General features: G+C 49.9%; 2 protein-coding genes across 5 annotated transcripts in view; one reads left to right on the top strand and one right to left on the bottom strand.

Annotated features, from left to right (window-relative positions):
• Window positions 1-10664, bottom strand: part of Abcc6 (ATP binding cassette subfamily C member 6) — a 49849-nt gene extending 39185 nt beyond the window's left edge. The window contains exons 1-5 of one of the 4 annotated variants that reach the window (XM_055613400.1): window positions 10456-10664; window positions 9419-9601; window positions 2528-2653; window positions 2309-2437; window positions 242-367 (exon numbers count right to left, since the gene is read on the bottom strand). In XM_055613400.1, the coding sequence (XP_055469375.1) occupies window positions 242-367; window positions 2309-2437; window positions 2528-2653; window positions 9419-9601; window positions 10456-10491 (600 nt within the window). In that variant the 5' untranslated portion in view covers window positions 10492-10664. The remainder of the gene's footprint in view (window positions 1-241; window positions 368-2308; window positions 2438-2527; window positions 2654-9418; window positions 9602-10455) is intronic. The other 3 variants (XM_055613399.1, XM_055613402.1, XM_055613397.1) reach the window with 3 other exon arrangements.
• Window positions 10665-13565: 2901 nt separating this feature from the next.
• LOC129681540 (BOS complex subunit NOMO1) overlaps window positions 13566-20719 on the top strand; it is a 52118-nt gene continuing 44964 nt past the window's right edge. Inside the window, exons 1-3 of the mRNA XM_055613504.1 lie at window positions 13566-13812; window positions 18095-18184; window positions 18925-18970. Coding sequence (XP_055469479.1) covers window positions 13663-13812; window positions 18095-18184; window positions 18925-18970 — 286 coding nt within the window. The 5' untranslated portion in view covers window positions 13566-13662. The remainder of the gene's footprint in view (window positions 13813-18094; window positions 18185-18924; window positions 18971-20719) is intronic.

Genomic DNA, 20719 nt, shown 5'->3' with positions numbered 1-20719 from the left:
AGGAGACAGTAACTGATCCATCATTCATAAGAATGATGTATTCTGTGAGCTTGCAATCCTTTTGCCTTTCCATGAGATCACAGCCGCCTCCATGCTGGGCCATGGGGTTCAGATTTTGCTAAATGGCCGAATGAGTACCAACAGGAAAATAAGACTTGTGTTCTAGGCCAATTCCCTTTGGTCACATGGGTTGTGGGCATCAGAATGAGGCACTGAGGTCTGGCCATGGTTTCTAACTTACCGATGACTGGGAGTCTTCCAGGAAGAAGGGCGGCTGGTCTACCAGGCAGGACAGCACAAACTCTGCCACCACCAAGGACAGACACAGGTAGGTAGCCAGGTGAGGGAGGGGCTCATGGTGGAAGCTCTATGGGGGATAGAGAAACCTCACTGAGCCAAGCAGTGGTGTTCAGAAACAGTGAAGGGACTTCAGAGATTTAGGCTGAAGCTGGACATGTGTGCTGAGGTCGGGAACAATTTCTACATAGGAACCAAGCCCTGGTACATGAAAGCCTGATCCTAGCATTCCTGCTCATCCTGGCTCTGTGACTGGCTCAGCTCATCCTGGCATATGTGACTGCCATATGCCTGACTGTGTGAATGAGTCACAGCCCCAGGGACTACAACACAAAGGGGTGGGGTTTCTTCCTTTCTCCTTTCTAGCCCTGTGGTGGTATAAACAAGAATGGCCCCAATAGACTCATAATATCTGAATGCTTAGTCACCAGGAAATGATACTATTTTAAAGGATTAGAAGGATTAAAAGGTGTGGCTTCCATGAAGGAAGTGTGTCACTAAGGGTGGGCTTTAAAGTTTCAAAAACCAGCCTCTCTCTCTCTCTTTCTACATATGGATCAGGATGAACCCTTGGTTTCTTCCCCAGCACCATGTCTGCCTGCACGCCACCATGCTCCCTGCCATGATGCTAATGGACTAAACCTCTGAAACTGTAAGCCAGCCCCCATTAAATGTTTTCTTTTGTAAGAGTTGCTTTGGTCTCTTCACAGCAATAGAACAGTGTCTAAGATGAGCCCCGACCTCCCATTCTGTTCCTTTTTAGCTGACTTTATTAACATCTACTCTGCTTGGTTCTCCACAATCTTGCAATGTCCAACCTGCCCTGGTCCCCACTGGGGTTTTGTATTTGAGATTCTCTCACACTGTAATCCAGGCTGGCCTCAAACTCATGATGCTGCTCCTGCATGTAGGAAAGTTAGGTGTGTGCCATCACATCCAGCTGACGTTTTGGTTTTGTTGTCCTTGTTTTTCATATTGCAATCGAGTGTATCCTAATTCTACCATGGCCCTCCTCCCCCACACTGCCATTTTACCACTGTTTCTATTGGAAATGAAGGAGGGAGTGGGGAAGGAACAGAAGGGAAGGGAGAAATGGAAGGAGAAAAATGAGGAAGGCTTTCTATTCATCCAATATACTAGTAATACTATTACAGATATCTGAAATAAATACAGATGCATGGAAATGTGGGAGAAGATGAGAAAGTCCATTTGTAAGTATGCAAGGTAATTGTACATGTTTCTGTGGAGCGGCCTGTGCAAGCATGCAATGTGTCAATGTCCACATGTATCTCTCTCTCCGTGTGTGTGTGTGTGTGTGTGTGTGTGTGTGTGTGTGTGTGTATGCATGCTAGTGTCCCGTGATACATGGATGGAACATACTGATGTGTCCAGCCTTTGAGAGAAATGTGTTAATATGAGTATGTAGTAAGATAATGAAAACTTGTGTTGTTAAACTATGTACGTTTGACAATGTGATGATGATTGTTATGTTCTGTGGGATAAGCCAGCACAGAAAGATGGTCATGGCATGATCTCACTCACAGGCGGAATCTAAAGAAACTGCCTTCTAGACGCAGAAAGTACAAGGGTTCTCACTGGGAAGGGAGGCAGGAATGCAGGCAGGAAAGGCAAGGAGGCGCTGGGCTGGTCAGTCTCCGTGCAGACAGAACACTATCCTGGGGCCCTGTCACAAAGGCAGGTGACTGTCACTGACAATACTGTAAGACCAGGCTGCCAGTCCAGCTCCAGGGTCACTGAGGGACACTGACTCAAGAGAAGATGAAGACACAGCCTGGCCTCCCCTGGCCTCTGCACACAGGCATGTACGCCTACTATGCACATGGCACACACTAACACACCGCGTCCTGCAAATGGACACAATAATCACGGGTCAGGGAAAAACAAACTGAAATACATGGAATTGGAGGTACTTATGAGGTAGGGTGTCATGTGTGAAAAGGGGGCAGGAGAGAGGTCTGGCACCACACATAGATTTCCTCAGGTCACTTACCCCTGCAGAGGCCTGCTGGACTACGTTGATCCCTGGCAAGAGACAGCAGAGCAGCCAGTACCCGAACAGCACCCCAGATGCCCGGACTCCCTTCTTCCTCTCCATGTGAATCAAGAAGGTGGCAAACGTCTAGACAAGAAAGTGTGGAGGGCAGAGGGGGCTTCTACCTTCCTCACACTCCCCACACTGACAGGAGGCTCCCGCACAGGCAGTGATTACCATGGTGGTGAGCCACACAGTAGGGTGGATGAGAAGCTCCGAGGCCTGGGGCATTCCCTGGTGGATCCTCCACAGAGGCATGGCCACGTTGAAGATGTAGAGAAGTATGAGGGCAAAGCCGAGCACCTGGAGAGACAGACTCGTATAAGACTGTCAGGGAAAAAGAAAAATGAAGGCAGGCTGCAGAAGACCCCATTTTCAATGCTTGGTCACCAATGTGTCACCCCTGCTTTGGGAGCCACTGAGACCCATCCTGACCTTCAACTCTCCTGTCAAAAATGCTCATCAATAGTTTGAGCTGATTCAATGTTTCCCAAGCCACAAAAGAAGCTGGAAGTGTGCATGTTGAGGTGACTCAGGATGTGAAGGGAGGGTTACTCACTACGTGAGGGATTACAGTTTCTGTGGATGCCACTTTAAGATGAATGGGCCTCAGTTCCCAGCACCCACGCAGTCTCTCCAGCCGTAAAAAAGAAAAGATGAATGTGCCGGCTGGGCTGTTTCTGACTTGAGGCAGGAGATGACACTGCCTAAACGCCAGGCTGTTGGTAAACACAGGCTCCAGTTTCAACTGCTCTTGGGAAAGGCGATATTGAAACCCACCTGACTGCCCCTGTAGACCCGTCACCAATTAAAGCAAGCCCTGGAAGGCCTCCCTGCGGCTCTTTTCCAGGGGTAGCTGGCTGCAGCTATGGCACGGTGGAGTTAATGAACTCTCTACTTCTGCCTTTTTGGTCCTGGAAATTCTTTCAACACCCATGTCTGTACTGTCACCCCTGGCATGGTATTTTGGTGGCCTGCATGGGGACCTCTCTCCTCTCTTTTCTCTCATATTTGTGCAGTCAGCTGATCAACCCACTAGAGCTGAAGGTCTCTGGCTGGGGGTTTTCCAATGAGACTGAAGGCCTGCAGGCTGTGACTCCAGACCATTGTCACCTGTTCTGGTATAAACTAAGAAGTTCCTTCTGACCCCTGTAGAAAGTCTTAGCTCCTTTTTGCAATGGATGAACCCTGGTGTAGAGGAATTTTCATTTAGCAACATGGCTACTCTGGCTGGAATACAGACACGCCTTTAATCCCAGGAGACAGAGGGAAGCAGATCTCTGAGTTCAAGGCCAGCCTGGTATAGAGCAAGTTTCAGGTTAAGGAAAGCTTAGGTCCAGGCATGCTGGTACATGCCTTTAATTCTAGCACTCAGGAGACAAGAGGCATGCAGACCTTTGAGTTCTGCTCAGGCGGTTCAGTTGAGTCAGTGGGTTGAGAGGCAGTGCAGCGGAGCTGAATTAGTGGCAGTTCAGTCCACGGGATTCAGAGGCTGTTTTTACCAGCAAAGTTTTACAGAGAGCGGTTGAAGGGAGAGCAAGCCAGAAAGGGTAAAGGCAGAAGCCAAAAAATGGGAAGCAGCCAGACTAGAACAGATTGCAGAGTTAGTGTGAGGCTGAGCAGAGCTATGCAGTGAGACCCCGGGAGAAGCCAGACTAAATCTGTCAGCTTGGAGAAGAATTTGAGCCAGAACAGCTAAGTTAAACGAGCGAGCCAGAGTTCAGAAAGAGTTAGCAAGGGTGAGCTTAATTTCAGCAGTAAGTCTCAGAGGCTGAAAACATTCTAGGCTTGGTTAGATTGTACAGAGGCTAGAAGCTTCCAGGACTAGGTCTAGGTTAGCAGATGGAGTCAGTAAGCCTCAGAGAGAACAATTAGATCAGGCAAATAAAAGTTACTTTTACACCCTGGCCAAAGAGAGACTTGGGTGGAAACTGAAGGTGAAAAGGAAAAGGAGGGTGGCCAGCTAAGATCTGTGAGAGTGGTGATTACTCTCCCTCCTCCTGGGAGCCTCCACACTCAGCGTACGTGGTAAGCAGCAGGGCTTCACTTGGACAAACCCACAGGTATTGTGAGAACACCCTCTTTCGTCTCCCCTCTCCTCTTTCCCTTCTGCCCTTAGCTACCACTGCTATTCAGAGAGGAGAGGGAACAGAGCGCATGGTTGACAGTGCTTGAGCCCATGCTTTCGCATTCCTGGCCAAACTTCCTGGCACTTTCCATCTGATCTCCCAATTCTTGACTCCCGGCGTGAAGCGCAGCTGGCCGGTGGTAGCAGCCCTTCCGAGGCTAACCTGCACACATTGTGGGAATCCTCTTTTTGCTGCTGTCCCATTCCAGCCTCCTTTCCGGTGAGAGCCATCCCGGACTGAGCCCCTGGTCCTGAGGTTGCCCTGGCTAGATCTTCTGCCTCCCATCCAGTAGGTGGAATCTCTCCTTTCCTTATATGAACCCAGACTGCTCATCTGGATTAATTTGGCCCTGAGCTGTAGATTGGCCTGGTGTCTGCAAGCAGTTTGGCTGTGTGTCAGTGGCCCTGTGTAGGAGGGATAGCCCTATAGAGAGGTACCTTAGGTCCTCTATGGTTGAGCAGAATGGTTTGTTGACCACAAAGGATTCCTCACAGGAACAACCGCTCACAGACCCATCAGGGATGGTCATCTTCTGTCCCTCCCAACTCCACTGTGCTCTCCTCTTAACAACAGCAACAAATTTTACCCTCCAACTCTACATTAAACCTTCCTGTGTAGTGTCACGTGGCCACAGAATGGGCACTAGGAGACCTGAGCCCTCCGAGGCACTCTGAATCATCTCACATTCTGCAGCTTGGCCTCTTCTGCCTGAATCCTTTAATGTAAGTATGCTGTAAAGAATACAAATGTTTTAGGTCCAGTGGCCATCAATGGACCCAACAGCCAGTGCCCTGCCTGGCTGTCCTGATGTACTGCTCTTCTCTTCCTCCTCTTCCAAAAAGTAGCCATTTGCTGGTGCCTCTGGTCCTCCATGGGAACAGATGTCCTTTGTATCCCTAACTGTGGTCTCAGGATTAACATGCAAAGATTTCTAGCCATTTATTTTTTTTCCCCTCTCTTTCTGCTTATACTGACATAACTCACTGCCCAAGGTTATCTGTTATCTTTACTAATTTTTGCAAAAATGCAACACTCTGAAACTCTTGGTCTCTTGTACACAGACGAAGAAAATAGTGTTTTTTAAAAAGGCCTTTTGGTTGGGTAATATCCATGGGAGGAGAGGAGGTGAGAGGGAGGGACAGGGAGGAGAGGATGGAAGGGAAGCTGTGAGCAGGATGTGAAGTAAATAAATAACTTAATTAAGTAAAAAAAGAAAGAAAGAAAGAAAGAAAGAAAGAAAGAAAGAAAGAAAGAAAGAAAGAAAAAAAATTGTACTCCAAAAAACTGGAAAATCTCTATGTAGTTTCTCTAGGTAGCCCTGGCTGTCCTGGAATTCACTCTGGAGACCAGGCTGGCCTCGAAATTAGACGTCTGTCTGTCTGCCTCTGCCTCCAGAATGCTGGAATCAAGGTGTGCACCACCACCACCTTAAAAATAAAAAGCCTTTTTAAAAAATCCAAGCAATAATAAAGTCCCCCTGAGACCCACAAAAAGGAAGAAACTTAGAGCTTAACAATGTGGAGCTGGTGCGGTGTGTGTGTGGGGGGGGTGAGGGCTATGCCTGCAGTATCCATGCTGGGGCACACAGAGCAGAAGTTCAATGTTAGCGTCTATGTAGCAATTTCCAGGCCGGCCTGGGTTACAGGGCTACATGCCTGTCTCAGGAAAAAAAAAAAAAAAAGCAAGCAAAAAGTATAAGCAGGAAAGCTTAATTTGTTACATTTTGTAACATAATGTAAACTAGAGCATAAATGCAATTTAGATCCATACTCCTTTTAGTAAGTTAGCAAATGTCTTACAGTGCTCTGATTGTGATGTTAAGAAGAGAAGTAAAGCAATCAAAAAGAAAGCCAACAAGCAGGAGAGAAAAAGGTGAGAGAGAATGTGAGTGTGATCTATTTACTACAGCAAAAGGCGGCCAACTAATTTAATTACCCTTTAAACCACACTGCGCGCAGACCCACACCAGGAGGAAAACGGAACAGACCTAACAACACTGGCTGCTGCTGCCAGCTGCCATCTACCGGAGGGGGCGGGAGATATACGCAAGCTTTGCTCCTTGCTGCTGCCAGCTGGCTCAGCTCTCACAGAGCAACAGTACCGCCATGGCTAGAGAAGGCAGAACTGGGAGGCAGACCGACCTCTAGACAGAGCTCGGCCTGGAACCACATCTAAAATAAAAACGCCATAGCAGAGGGTGCTTGATCCCTTTCGGCTTTGTTTCGGGTGTCATAGACATGGGTCTGTTTGCAGTGTGTTTAATGGTGATGGCTCTTCTCCAAGAAAGTTCAAGGAGAAAGCCAAGGAATGGAATACTAAGTTTTGGACTATAGAAAGGGCACTCTTCCTGATAGAAATTAGGTTGATAACAGCTGGAATTCAAAGCTCTCTGGCTGCAAGATGCTTGTCAGCTCTTTCAGGTAAGGGTCTGCCAATACTGTAGGGACAACTAAATTCCAAAAAATTATAAACTCCTGCTTTGTGAGCCCATACATATACACACAAAATACGCTTTAAAACATAACTTTGAAAAAGAACTGGGTGGCAGTGATGCACGCCTTTAATCCTAGCATTTGGGAGGCAGAGGCAGGTAGATCAGAGTCTGAGGCCATCCTGGTCTGCAGAGGGACTCCCAGGGCAGCCAGAGCTATGAAGTGAGACCCTGTCTTGAAAAGACAAAACAAACAAATTAAAAACAAAAAACGGTATCTCCTAACTCCTCTTATGAGTCTGAGACCCGAGAGGCCCCCCAGGATGTCAGAATAATGGACACACAATTAACAGATCTAAGTCTGTCCCAAGATCCTCCTGCCTTCTGGGGGCATCCACATAGGGTGAATCCTCTGCCCCGTGGCACACTGGGCTCTTGCCTTCCGGTTGCCGTCCCTGATGGACAAGTGTTCTTCCCACCTGGCCTGCCACCGTGTTCTTCCCTCCCACTCTTAGGTGGGTGTGACATGACAGCCTCTTATGCCTCTAGCAGGTTTCTAATGCTGCTCTGTATTTTCAGCCTTCCAAACAAACCAAGTTTGTTTCTCCCAAAAATGCAACAGATCTGACTTCAAAGCAGTTGTTCATGCTGGCCATGGTGGTGCATGCTGTCGATCCCAGCACTGGGGAGGTAGAGGTATGAGAAGGTCTGCGAGTTCAGACCAGCCTGGTCTACATATCAACTTCCAGGTCAGCTAGGGATACCGAGAGAGAACCTGTGTCCAGAAAAGAAAAAAAAAAATGTACAACAAAGATAGTAAGCCATCTTTTCTGGGCTGGATCCTGAAGGGCCAACTTCTTTTGTTGTTGGTTTTCCCCCCCTCGGGACAGGGTTTCTTCGTGTAGCCTTGACTTTCTTAGAACTCACTCTGAGACCAGGCTGGCCTCGACACAGGGATTCACCTCTGCCTCTGCCTCCCTAGTGCTAGAATTAAAGACGTGCACCACCATCCAGCTCCGACTTCTACACTGGATCAGACTGGACAAACCTTTCTGGAGACCTTTCGTCAACTATCTGGTTGTTATTGCTTGTGCCAATAGACTCACACCCTCAATCTAACCAGCCTTAATATCCCACCAACATACACGACGGCATATCACACCCGTACGACCCACAGCGTCACCTACAGGAAGTGCTAACCAAGGCGCAACCCTCTCCTTGGAGACCTCACTGCCTTTTCCCTTGGTTGGGCCATCTTATAACCCATGCTCAACTTAGTCTCTCATGAGCATCTGTCAGATCAGTGATAGACAGGGCCACACTGCCTCTGCTCCCTTGAAGAAGCTACTTAAGAAGGGACCTTTACCCAAATGCCAATGATGTGACATGGTCCCACCTCTTCAGGGTGAAGTGGGGGTGCCAGTTTAGGTCACATTGAGCCATTTCCCCCTCAAGGCAAGACCATCATTGTTTCAAGGCCAAGTTGTCGATAACCACCAGCTCCCTGCTAATACAACGTGGTCTGATTGTCTCTGCAGAAGCTCCCCCAAGCGTAGCTGTCCCTGTGATGCCCCCATTCAGTCTCTCTGCTGACTCGCTACTGTGGCTGTACCACAGCTTATCCAGTAAACTCTGCTTCTGCCTTTTCTTCTGCCCTGGTGAATTCTTTCCCTCCCACATCACTGTCTATCTGTGGTAATGGTTATGGGCAAGGCATGCTCATGAGTGGAGTCAGCTACAGTCTCTATTAGTAAGTTCAGGAGAGGAGCAGGGCTGTGCAGATGGTCCAGTGGAGGATGCAAAAACAAAACGAGTGGAATGGCTCATGCTTGTTGGGCAAGCATTTATCAAAGATGGTAAAACAAATGTCTAGCAATTAAAAAAAAATGTTCAGCGGGCCTATCAGCGAGAAGATGTGAAAGCACGCATGGAAACGTTCAGGAGTGCAGCTCAGCACTGAGCATCTGCTGTGTAGGTACGACTCTGGGGTGGATCCCCAATATAATGGAGTCGGACAATAAGGAGTCGGGGGTCATGACACATGCCTGCAATCTCAGAAACCAGAAGGCGAGGCAGGAGGATCGGGAGCTCAGGGTCTCTCTTTGCTACATAGTGAGTTTGAAGCCAGCCTGGGTTACATGAAAGCTTGTCCTAAAAAAGAAAGCCAAAGCACATAAACAAAATACCTGCTGAAGTTATAAAAAGACTCCTCCTCCCTGTCTGGCTCTAAACTCCCGTTCGTACCTCCAAAGCACCCACAGTGCCCGTCCACTGTAGCTATGTGTTTCTGTGTGTGAGTGTGTGTGTGTGGATTTGCACAGTCACAACGTCTGTTTGTGAGGACTTTGACCTGTGGGTTTATCCCCGTCCTCTCTTCACTATTGATCTATTTAGCTAATTGTTGGCCTTCTTGCTCTGTCCTGTGCTCTTGTTGATGCTCCCATCAACATGGGGTGTCTGCCAGTCTCCAGCTGCCCCCCCATGCTCCCTCCCCCTCCCTTCAGCTACCATTTTGACTTTGAAGAGGTAGGACATCCGGAGGTAGCACCTGCCATGGCGATGGATGTAGAAAAGGTAGATGGGGCCGAGGACCCACAGGTACAGCGGGGGCGCCCAGCTCCCAGCGGTTCGCAGGAAGCACAGGCTGAGCAGGTGTGGGGCCCCAGGCTCCTGCTCTGTCTGGTTCCAGCCCTGAAGAGAGCAGCAGGGACACTGTTAGGACGGTAGCCACCCTGTCCCAATGTCACCCACCTGTGGGGACAGACATTGCATGGAAACATTACAAGCCCTCCCTGGTGTGCCTTTTAGTTCTCAACTCCTTTCATCCTTACATCAGCTCCATAGGGCAGATGAAGTTATACTGCCTTAGCTTAAGGGGAAGCAGAGGCCCAGAGAAGGTAAAGAGGTTTCCCAAAGCTGCTCAGCTGGGAGGCAGTGGGCTGGGGCTGGCTTTGTGATCCTCTGGCCTCAGCTCCCCAAGTGTTGGGCTTATAGATGAGTGACACCTCATCTGGGTGGCATTTGGCTTGGCTGTTACTCATTATAAGGACCCTGGTGGTAGTGGTTGCCACTGTCCCGATTTCATAGACCAGTAGACTGAGGTACCCAAAGTGAAAAGCCCGGTTTGCACCCACACAAACGGAGTGGCAGAGCCAGCTGTGCCCTTTTCTGTCAAAGAGGGATGATAGCTCTCCTGGTATGTCTGTCTGAAGCCCTGTTAGCCGTTGAGCTCACAGCGTGGTGCTAGGCTCAGTACAGCCCTCTGTGAACACAGCTCCTTCCTGCTACAGGCTATAGAGTAGAGACGGGTAGGAACAAACGACGCAAAAGACCCGCGGGCTCTTCAGGAGTGGGAAGGTTTGGGGTCCAGTCCACTAGCTTTCCGCACATAACAAAGTCCCCAGTGGCTGGCAGGGGCTCTGCAAGGGCCCTGGTTTGGTCTGTCACTGGCCTCGCTCAATGAGGTCAAGAATTTGGGAGTAGGTTGCCGCTTTTCCCAGCAGTTGTCTGTGGACCAGGGAGAGGAGAGGGCAGATGGGACTCACCCTCAGGCCGGCGCAGGGCTCTCCAGGCGTGGCCATTGGGGCCCTCTGCTCATCAACCCGTGTTTGTCTGTCCCAGAGCAGCCTTCAGAGCCCGGCTCCAGCCTGGGGAAGAGGCGGGACCGGGCGGGTTCCACGAGGATTGGAGCTGGAAAACGGAGGCCCCAGGGCAAGGTCCAGCTGCAAACTCAGGTGGAGCGGGTGCTCGGGGAGGTGATTCTGGAACCCGTGAAAAGTGCCGGGACACCTCTGTGCTTCCTGCCTATGAGACGTCCTTCCCAAACGGCACACTTTGGACCCAGCAACTGCAGGAGGTTATCCTGAGGAAAGAGCCAACAGACTTAGTAATTAAGCGTCCAGCCGCTGGGGACCGGTCTAGATGCAGGCACCGGGAAGAATGAAAGGGGCTCACTTAAAAAAAAAAAAATTTGCTTACACATGTATTGTTCTTATTTCTGCATTAGTTTTTTGAGATAGGGTCTCACGATGGACCACCTCAATAAAGCCGTCAGCGTGAGCTGGGCAGGTGGCTCCGGCATTAGAAGTGTGGAGCTAGAGACTGGAGTTGTGTTCCCCTACTCACGCCTCCAGGGGTTTTCACTCAGCACCTCATCTGGCCTCATACTCACGTGTGTGTACCCATACACATAAAAATAATTAAAAATAACTCTTAACATAGTTTAAGCGGTGCAAGTCACACAGCTATCGCTTCGTAAGTTATTTATTAGTAGCGCTGATTTCGTCATTAGCCCATCAGGTTCAAGCAGCAGCTTAACATACTACAAAAATACATTAACGTGGAGACACGGCCTCTAAGTACTGAAACAGATTATAGCACACAAATGGATACAATATTTTTGTAAAACAAAAACAAAGTGTTCCTAAGACAGGGCGCGAAGAAGGTCTTTTTCTTTCCTGTCCCAAAAGCCTAAAACCAAGGGGTGTGGCTCAGGGCAGAAGACCTGCCTAGCATGGGTTCTATTCCAGCGATGCATCGCAGACAGACAGACGGGTGACCCTGTGATGTATTGTATGTTTGCATAGCTACAGAGTTGGAGATATACTAAAGTTGAGGGCATTGGTGCTCTTCCCAGGACAGGGGATAAAAGTGCTGCAGACAGAGCAACGGTGGCGCTCTGCTCCAGTAAGGGTGGCACGCAGACTCTGTCCCCTGCCCACCCTGCTGCTTCTCTGGCAGCCTGTTGACAGGGCCCAGGCAGGATGGGATCTTTTGTGATTGCCTGGACCCCCACTATGGTGTAGTCTCCTTTCCGCTGCCCTCTGCTGAGCCTTCTGCAGGAGGGGCTCCCAAAGAATCCTGCCTGCGTCTGGGAGCTGTGTGCAGCAAGTATGGTGTCAGGAAACAGTCACATCTCGTCTGTTTATTCTGGGTCTGTGCTGGTGGAAGCCGTACAGGGAAGCCACAGCCCCTTCTCTCTGTAAGTGTCAGCTCCCCTCCCTCACCCTGCCCCTGGCATTGCTCTAGGCTGCAGCAGCTTTATTTCCTGGCATTAACAATAATAATAAATTTATTTATTCAAGTGTGTAAATTCATTTGAGAGAATGAATTCAAAGGAAATTCAACTGGATGAATCTCAGGCATATGAGAGAGAGAAAAAAACAAACCTCAAAATGTTTCTATACAAGTTAGAGTTGGAATCAAAATAAAAAGTAAATATCTTTAATATATTATGAACTTAAATAATATGTTTTGCTTAAGAAAACATCATTTAGCAGGCAGGAGGTCTGTGCCTTTAATCCCAGTACTCAGGAGGCAGAGGCAGAGGCAGGAGGATCTCAGTGAGTCTGAGGCCAGCCAGGGTGACTTGAGTGAGACGCTGTCTCAAAGCCAACAGAACAGCATGATTTGTAATAGAAAACCATGTCAACAGGACTACATCGTTTGTGACAAAGAAGCCAAAGCACAAGCTTCATTTCTTTATGATCGTCTGTGTGGGTGTCAACACGAAAACCACAGCTCTCATCTTAAAGGGAGTAAGAGGTAGTTTATTCTGGAGCCATTTTGAGCCCAAGAACAGGGATTTAGTTTACCCCAAATTCCATCTTTCAACATGGAAGCAGTGCAGGTTTCAAACCTGGGACATAGGGCTGAGGTGCCTATTTAACATATCAAAGCAGACCTGGCCTCCAGGGTCTCTCAGCGTCCCTCAGCTCCTTCCTGTTACAGGGCCCTCCTGGCTGGCACACCCCAGCTGCTACTCTGAACTCTCCAGCCCAGGGGGCTTGTCTGTTCTTTGCTTTATAACCTAACCATTTTGGTTACCCATTCCTTTTGTACCTTTGGGCCTCCTGGCTCTGTGCCTGGTCCCTCTTTCTCCCCTCTCCTTTCGCCTCTCCCAGCTCTTCATTCGGCACAGCTCACTCTGATCACGCCACTCTGAGCTCTCCCAGAGGTCCCCTTCTCCAGCTATGCTCTCCCACTTGCATATAATAAACCTTTTCCTCCCCCCACCTACACAAGAGGAGGAGTCATGTTTCCCTTTCTATTCTTTTTTTTTTTTTTCTTTCTTCAAGCAGTTAACCAAATTTTTATGGTCTTACAAAACAGAGAAAGTCATAAATTAAGGCGAGTTTAAAATACATTGATGAGTGCATCAGAGAGGCAAGCACATCAAGATGGAGGAGGCCCAAGATGCTATCTGATGGTGCTCTTTGGGCTGGCAGAAGCTAGTTGCCCGCTAAGTCAATAGATTCTGAAAGGGCATTTATCTATTTTCATCATATGTTGGCTTCAACAGAGGGGGGTGGTGTGGCTGTTCCAGAGAGGGATGGGGATTAAAATGGAAGGAAAACCAAGTAACAAATTTCTAACAGGTTTTTTGAAATGACATCTGACGTGAAATATGTGAATCAAAAAGATTTGGGACTTGTTGAATACATCAATCAACAATAAGCTCTCAGCTGTATCACTGAATCTAAAGTGAGAGCCTGTCTGGCTGTTCCTTCCAGAGGCTGCGCGAAGTCCTCCAGGACGCCAGAGGCGCAAGCCGCTGCGATTCCAGCGGGGCGTGCGTCACGTCGGTCTTTCTTGGGGGCGTGGGCGCAAGGCCGCGGCGCGCCTGCGCGGAACGGCGCGGGGGCGGGGCTTGAGCTTGTCAGCCGAGCGAGGAGGAGGAAGGAGCCGGCTGCGTGCGGTGTGAGGGGCGGGACCGGGCGGGCTGCGGAGGGTAGGCACGCGGAGGCCCGGCCATGCGTGCGGGCCGGGGTGCCGCGGCGCTGCTGCCGCTGCTGCTGCTGCTGCTGAGCAGCGCGGGGCAGGCGATCGGCTCCGAGGACATCGTGGTAGGCTGCGGGGGGTTCGTGAAGTCGGACGTGGAGATCAACTACTCTCTCATCGAGGTGAGCCGCCGCGCGTGGCCCGGCTGGCCGTGTGATCCCGGGCCAGGCTCTAGCTGCTCTGCACCCTTCCCCAGCCGCGCCGAGGGGCGGGGAGCCGAGAAAGTCTGCTAGACCCCGGCTCGCTCACACCACGACCCCTGAAACTCTGATCTGCCCAGTCCATATTGCAGAACCTGGAAACCACACGTGTCACTCTCCTACTCCAAACCCCAACGTCCGGACCCATCGCTCCTCCATCCTGTCTGGGGTGCATTTAAAGAGGATCGATTCCCATCGCTAAGCCCTGCTTGAGCATTGTAGCACCTCTGGGGCTGTGAGGCTGCCTCCCCTCCCACCACTCCTTTTTAAAGTGGAGAGTTGCCAGCCACACAGCATAGTTGCTGGAATTACGCTAGAGATTTGTGAAGCTGTTTTTTTGACTGAGTCGAAAGTTCTGTGAAATATGTATCAGCCCAGTGGGATTCTGACCCAGAAAGCCTGTGAGGAGGAGGAGGATGGGCAGAAGTAAACACAGGGGACTGGAGAACTAGGCCTGGCTTTCCCAAGGAGGAAGATGGGAAGAGGTAAAGACAGGTGCCCGAGGAGGAGACGTGGGGATGCCAAAGAGAAGTGCAGCTGAGGTCCCTTTGAGCTGCCTGCCCTACCTTTAGCATGCTACTTAGGACTGGGGGGAAAGGTGAGAAGCTGTCCCCACCCTGATTTCCCTTTGGCCTGTCCTTTCTCCAAACCTCAGTCTGTAGATTTAAGATGGTGTTAGAGGTAAGATGATTTCCTAACTCTGGGAGGATCAGTTGTCATCTTCCAGGCTGTGTGTCTCCCCTCTACCTAGTTGACTAATTTATATTTTATTTTCTAATTTTTTGAGACAAGGTCTCGAGTAGTCCAAGCTGGCCTCAAACTCACAATCTTCCCAAGGCTGGCCTTGAGCTCTGGAGGCTCTTGCCTGCACTTCTACAATGCTGGATTACAGGAGTATGGCTGGTCTCCTTCTACCCCCTTTTTTATCTTAAGGGATCGGGGGACTGCTGGGGACATGTTACCAGGTGCCAGTGCCATCTCTTCGCTTTGTGGCATTGGGCATCTCAGGAGCTGCCTTGGAAAGGCTTTTCAACTTGAGCTTCCTACAGTGTTGGGAGAGTCAGAGGTGCCCTCACACCCAAGCACCAACAGGAATCAGGAGAGCAGAGAGTGGGTTTTGTGGCCCATTGTGAACTGTGTTTCTCGAGCCTGAGGTTTCCTTGTCGACATGTCTGAAGCAATCCATCCTTTTGTAATGTCTGCTTACGACATCAGGCATTTCATGTATGTAATCTTCACATAGTCATGTTGACCTTTTCTAATCTGTACTTTAAAGAGACTCGTACTGAATGGTCCAGAGGGAAGTATGGTAGCCGTGCTTTTGATTTTGGAATGATGGACTTCCTAGATACATAGCAAGCCAAAGGAAAAGACTAACTAGCAGCCAGCAGGTGCACAGGGAACAATGCATGGTTAGAGTGAGTGCTGCAAACACCCAGGAGAAATCCACCGACGGTCAGCCGGACTCCTCAAGACTGAGTCCTGGGCACAGCAGATATCCTCCGGGTGGGGCCCCCAGGAACCGAGCAGGGAACAGCACCTAGCGATGGCACCATCAGCCAGGTGCTTACAACATGTAGCAGAACCTGAGTGGGGAAGTCGAGGGATCAGCCGGAGGCCCCTCAGTGGAACTTGTGGCTTCCCCAGGCACTCTTACATCCTGGGATGAGCAGCGGTAACATCTGATGGGAAGGGCTCACCTTCCAGCTCTGCCCAGTGATGTGGTGCTTCACTCTCGCGGAGAGGGAGGTTGGTTGTTCTCCTCAGTCCCTGTCACAGCCTTCCTGTCCTTGGAAGACACTTCGAAACAAACATGCTTTGGTCTGAAACGGAGAAGGGACATTGTTCCCAGAGCCAGCTTCTTAGTGAGTTCAAACAGCATGTGACAATTTACCAATATAATGAAGTTTATACATGTACGTAATTGGCTATTTCACAGTCTTTCTCCTCCCCCTCTTTTTTTTTTTTTTTTTCCTTTTTTCTTTTGAGACATGCCCAGGCGGTCTGGAAGCTCTGATGTGCCTGCCTAGCTTCCCAGGTGCTAGGCCTGTGGCAGGGGTTGTGCAACCACACCTGGTCGCTCTCCCATCAATCCTCAGCCCCCTTCCCTGTTTCTGTCGGAGGTTCCTGCCTTCAACAACTTTGTATTGAGCTCCACCATATGCTGAAGGCCTGTCTCACACAGTGTCACAGTGCAGTGAAAGGACCAGACAAAGCTCTGGACTTTGACATTCTGTCCTTTGATAGTAGCCTGTACAGCTAAAGAGAAGAATTATAGGGCTGGGGAGATGGCCCTTTGCTGCTCTTGCAGAAGACCAGGGTCAGTTCCCAGCACCCCAACCAACTGTAACTCCAGTTCCAGGGGGTCCGACACCTCTTCAGGCCTCTGCAGGTATCAGGCACCCATGCGGTTCACAGACTTCTATGCCAAATTATTTATATGCATAAAAGTAAATAAATCTTGAAAAGAGAATTACAGGTTCTAATGGTCTAACAGTCAGAATTCACCTCAAAACCGGGTTCCTAGACTTGGGTGCTGGTTCAGTTGGTGAAGGGCAGTGTGCAGGGTGAGGACCCCTGTTCCATCCCTAGAAGCCATGTGATGAAGAAAAAGGCAGCCTAGCCTTTGCTGCATTCCAGGCCTTCCAGGGAAGGTGGACAGCTCCCAAAGAGTGGCACCTGACATTGTCCTTTGGCTTAACCACACACGCACGCACAGCCATCTTCAACGTGCAGGGCATGGCCTAGGTGGAGCAGGGAGCCAGTGACTGCCTGGGTGCTTGCTGTGAATTCTTTTTTACACTTAACTGAGTAGCTGGATTCTAAAGTAGTGAGCCTGAGCTGCGTGGAGTAGGGGCCCATGAGTGCTGTGCAGTCCACACCCTACTTAACACGGCTCTCTCCAAAGTGTGCACTGGGGCCTGGCTGCTTATATGTCTTCTAAGGCTCTACTGGGTCATAGCTGTATTTTTGCCACAGAACATTTTTTTAAAGTGTTCATGTGTACCTGTATGTATCTGTGTGCGTATGTGTGCAGTGCCCTTAGAGGCTAGAGACCGGCACTGGATCTCCTAGAGCTGGAATGGAATGATGGTTCTCTGCACCAGCCACAAGTGCTCCTGGTTGCCGAGCTGCTCTCCAGCCCCAACATTCATACTTTAGAGGTCAGGCTCTGTGATGTCATCTGCCCCAAATGTGTCCTTACAGATTGGGAAACTGAGGCTCAGAGTCATTGAGCCTCAGAGCCCAGCTTAGGGAATTTGCCTGCATCCCTCTGCTGTGTGTCTGGCTGTTGGTGCCAAATGGCCTTTTCCTTCAGACAGATGAAATAGGGTACTCTTCTTTTTGAGTCTGTACTCTGTGAGTTTGTACAACCACGCTGAAGCAAGGTGTCTCTGTTTTTACCATGAAGAAGCTTACCTGTGGAGGTATGGTGACTTTGTCAAGGTCATCCTTGCAGGGAAACCATGGCATGACTTTGTGCCTTTCAGCTGAGCAGGAGCATAGGGCGCAGCACTTGTCCCGTGCCGGCCGTGGGAGCAGCGAATGCCTTGGGTGCCATTCACACCCGTCTTTGTTCTGAGGACGGCAGGGAAGGGTTTGGGGCTTCAGTGCAGGCTCCAGTGCTCATTCCAGACCTTCTGGAAAAAGTCTTTGGAAAGCTCAGAAACCTGCTTCCTGACTTGCCCTTACGCTGGGGTGGAGCTGGGGGACAGGCAAGCATGAAACATTGTGTGTGTTCATGAATACTGACTTTGTGGACTCGGTTCTCTCCTCCCACCTTGACGTAGGTTTTGGGACTTGAGCTCAGGCTTATGCAGTGAGAGCCTTAGCCCATTGGGCATCCTACTGGCCTGCGAATCTGGATTTTCATAAGTGCTTTGCTAATAGCAAAATTAGGAAGTTTCAGACTCAGAAAAATGTACATAAAGTAGAAACAGCTACTGAAGCAAATGAAAAACCTTTAAAGAGCAAGACTTTGGGGGTTGGCTGAAGGTGGGTGGTTTCAATAAAAAACAAAAAAACATAAAGACCATTATCCTGGGGTGCTGTGTCTTTCTTTCCTATGTCCCGAAGCTGTTTGAGCAGCTGGCCTTTGGTAGGTGCTCAGCTAGCATGGGCCAATAGATTGCATGTAGGCTTGACATGGTAACTAATTCTCTAACCCAGTGTGAGAACTCTAGTTGTTGGTTTTTACTTCCAGATAAAGCTGTACACCAAGCATGGGACTTTGAAATATCAGACAGACTGTGCTCCTAACAATGGCTACTTTATGATCCCTTTGTATGATAAGGTAAGAGGCGGAGGACTTCAGTCTCTGTGAGTGGCTTTTATGATAGGAAGTAATTAGTATGCTAAAGTGTCAGTGGTGCACGGGAATGTGGCCTTTCCCTAGGTACAAACACTTACTTGTGTTGTGATGATCTGTGGAATGCAGATTTCCAGTGGTTGAGGAGGTTTAGTGAGGCTGCATGTGTCCAGACATTACCCGTCATAGCCACAGAATGGAGGGGACGCTACAGGCAACCTAGAGAGGGGAGGCCGGGGTGAGCTGGACAGTCGGCGCTGCAAAGTTTGCTCCAGGTGTCACGTGTGCCACCATTGAAAGACGTGTCTGCTATCTGTTTAGTGTAGTGGGGTGGGAGTGGGCACAGACCCGCCTGTTACGGGGTGTGTGCGTGTGTGTGTGTGTGTGTGTGAGAGAGAGAGAACAGCCTTGGGAGCCGGTTCTCTTCTACCTTTTCGCATGCTCCAGGGTTGAACACAGGTCATCTGGCTTGCACAAGCTCTTTCTCCACTGTGAGATCTTGCTAGCTCAGGTCTAGAACTCACAGATGGACTTCCACAGGGCAAGCTTCTTGCTGCAATGGGAATTTCTGGGTGTCCAGCCTCAGCCAGCTGCCACCATTAGAAGACTCTAAAACTCGTGTAGGGTTTTAGTTCAGATGGGGCCGTTTTGGGTGAAGTGATTACACTACACTGTACCAGGGCCTTCAGGTCTCCTGCCTTCACTTTCCATGGCTTTTCTTGTAGGGCGATTTCATCCTGAAGATTGAGCCTCCCCTGGGCTGGAGTTTTGGTGAGTGAACTCAGTAGCAGGGCTCTTCGCAAGAACCACACTGCGTGTTGTCATTCTCTTAGAAACTCTCCCTGGTCTGTAGTCGGTCTTTCTGGAGGAAGTGCCTTGGCAGCTTCAGTTCATGCAAGCTAGAGACAGAAACTGGGCCTCATTCCCATCCCAGGACCAGGGCGATTAGTGTTTCTGGGTCTCACTATGCAGCCCGAGCTGGCCTTAGATTCAGCATTTTCCTGCGTCAGCCTCCTGCAATGGAGGTTACAAATATGTGCCACTGTGCCTGTCCCCAAAGATAAGGGAAGTATTTAACAGGATTTGATATCAGAATCTAGGTCTACATGGAGCTAGAGATAGAGGAGAGATTTGTCCTTGGGCACAAGAGTCACACTGAGGAATCCCTTACCCTGACAGAGGGCCCCTGCAGCTCCTTTCTCCAGAGAAACCTTATTTCAGCAAAGGTGGGGTACCAGTTGCTGTGTCCCAGGAAGCTGGAGGGGCTGGCCCGACTGGCCATGGGAGCAGAAGGTCCACTTTCCTAGCTTGCGGGCCTTCTTGTTTCTGCGCCCTCCAGCCAGACCTTTTAATCGAACTGTGCTTCCAGATATGAGCATGACTGTAACAGTCACGGAAATGCTTGTGGCACACTTTCATAATCCCATGACTCGGGAGGCAGGAGCAGGCGGAGCTCGGAGTTTGAGGCCAGCCTGGTCTACACAGCGAGTCCAGGACGGCCAAACCCTGTCTTGAAGAAAGGAGAGTGTTTATTTCAGCCCCACTCTCAGGTCAACACTCCCGTCACTGAGGGAGGTTGGGCAGGAGCTCAAGGCTGGAAGTAAAGCAGAGGCAGTGGAGGAAACTGACATAATAGCTTGTTCAGCCAGTTTGCTTCCACCCTTGAAGACTGCAGTCCCAGGTGACGTTACCCACAGTGTGTCCTCCCACGTCAGTCAAGAAAATGCCCCACAGGCTTGTCCACAGCCCAACCTGAGAGAGGCATTTTCTCAATTAAGAGTCCCTCCTCCCAGATAAGTCTAGGTTTCTGTCAAGTTGACAAAAACTAACCAGGACTTGTGTGTGTCTGTGTATGTGAGTGGTGCACATGTATGTATGTGAAGGCCAGAGGTTGATATCGGGTGTCTTCTCTCCCCACCTTAGTTTTTGAGGCAGTGTCTCTCACTGAGCCCGGAGCTCTGATTTAGCTAAGCTGGCTGGTCGGCCCACGGGCCACAGGGACCCTGTCTTTGCTGCTTTAGCTCTGGGACGGCGGATGCATGCTCTGTGCTGCTGTGCTGGGTCAGACTTGGGTCCTCAAGCTTGGGTGGCAAGCGCTTCCCCGACCTAGCCATCTCCCTAGCCTTTTCTAGTGTTTTAAAGGCTCCACTTCAATTTCTGTTGTGGTGAGCTCTTCAGTTTTCTAAAGAAAATGCATTTTGTTGACACCTAAGAATCGGGGGGACTCATGCAACATCCGTATTTGTGAGGGCTTGGAAGCCCGGTCACACAGGGTGGGTGGCAACAGGTGGTAAAGCTGAGTCAGAGCTGCCTCTTCATTTGTCATTGTCCCCAGCCCACGCTGTCCATGCCCTCCCCGTGTAGTTCCTCCTGCCATGTAGTCGATGGTCCTCTTTAGGTCTACAGTCAGGGTGTGAGATCACTTTGGAGCTATGTCACTACTCTGTGGAAAGTGCACTGGGCTGGGCAATGGCTCAGTCCGTAAAGCGCTTCTTGTGTAAGCCTGAGGAGCTGAGTTCA

Source organism: Psammomys obesus, unplaced genomic scaffold (assembly GCF_907164565.1).
Source record: "Psammomys obesus unplaced genomic scaffold, mPsaObe1.curated_primary_1811, whole genome shotgun sequence".
Classification (NCBI taxonomy): domain Eukaryota; kingdom Metazoa; phylum Chordata; class Mammalia; order Rodentia; family Muridae; genus Psammomys; species Psammomys obesus.
Note: the sequence above shows the minus strand (reverse complement) of the source record. Positions and strands in the feature narration are given on the sequence as shown.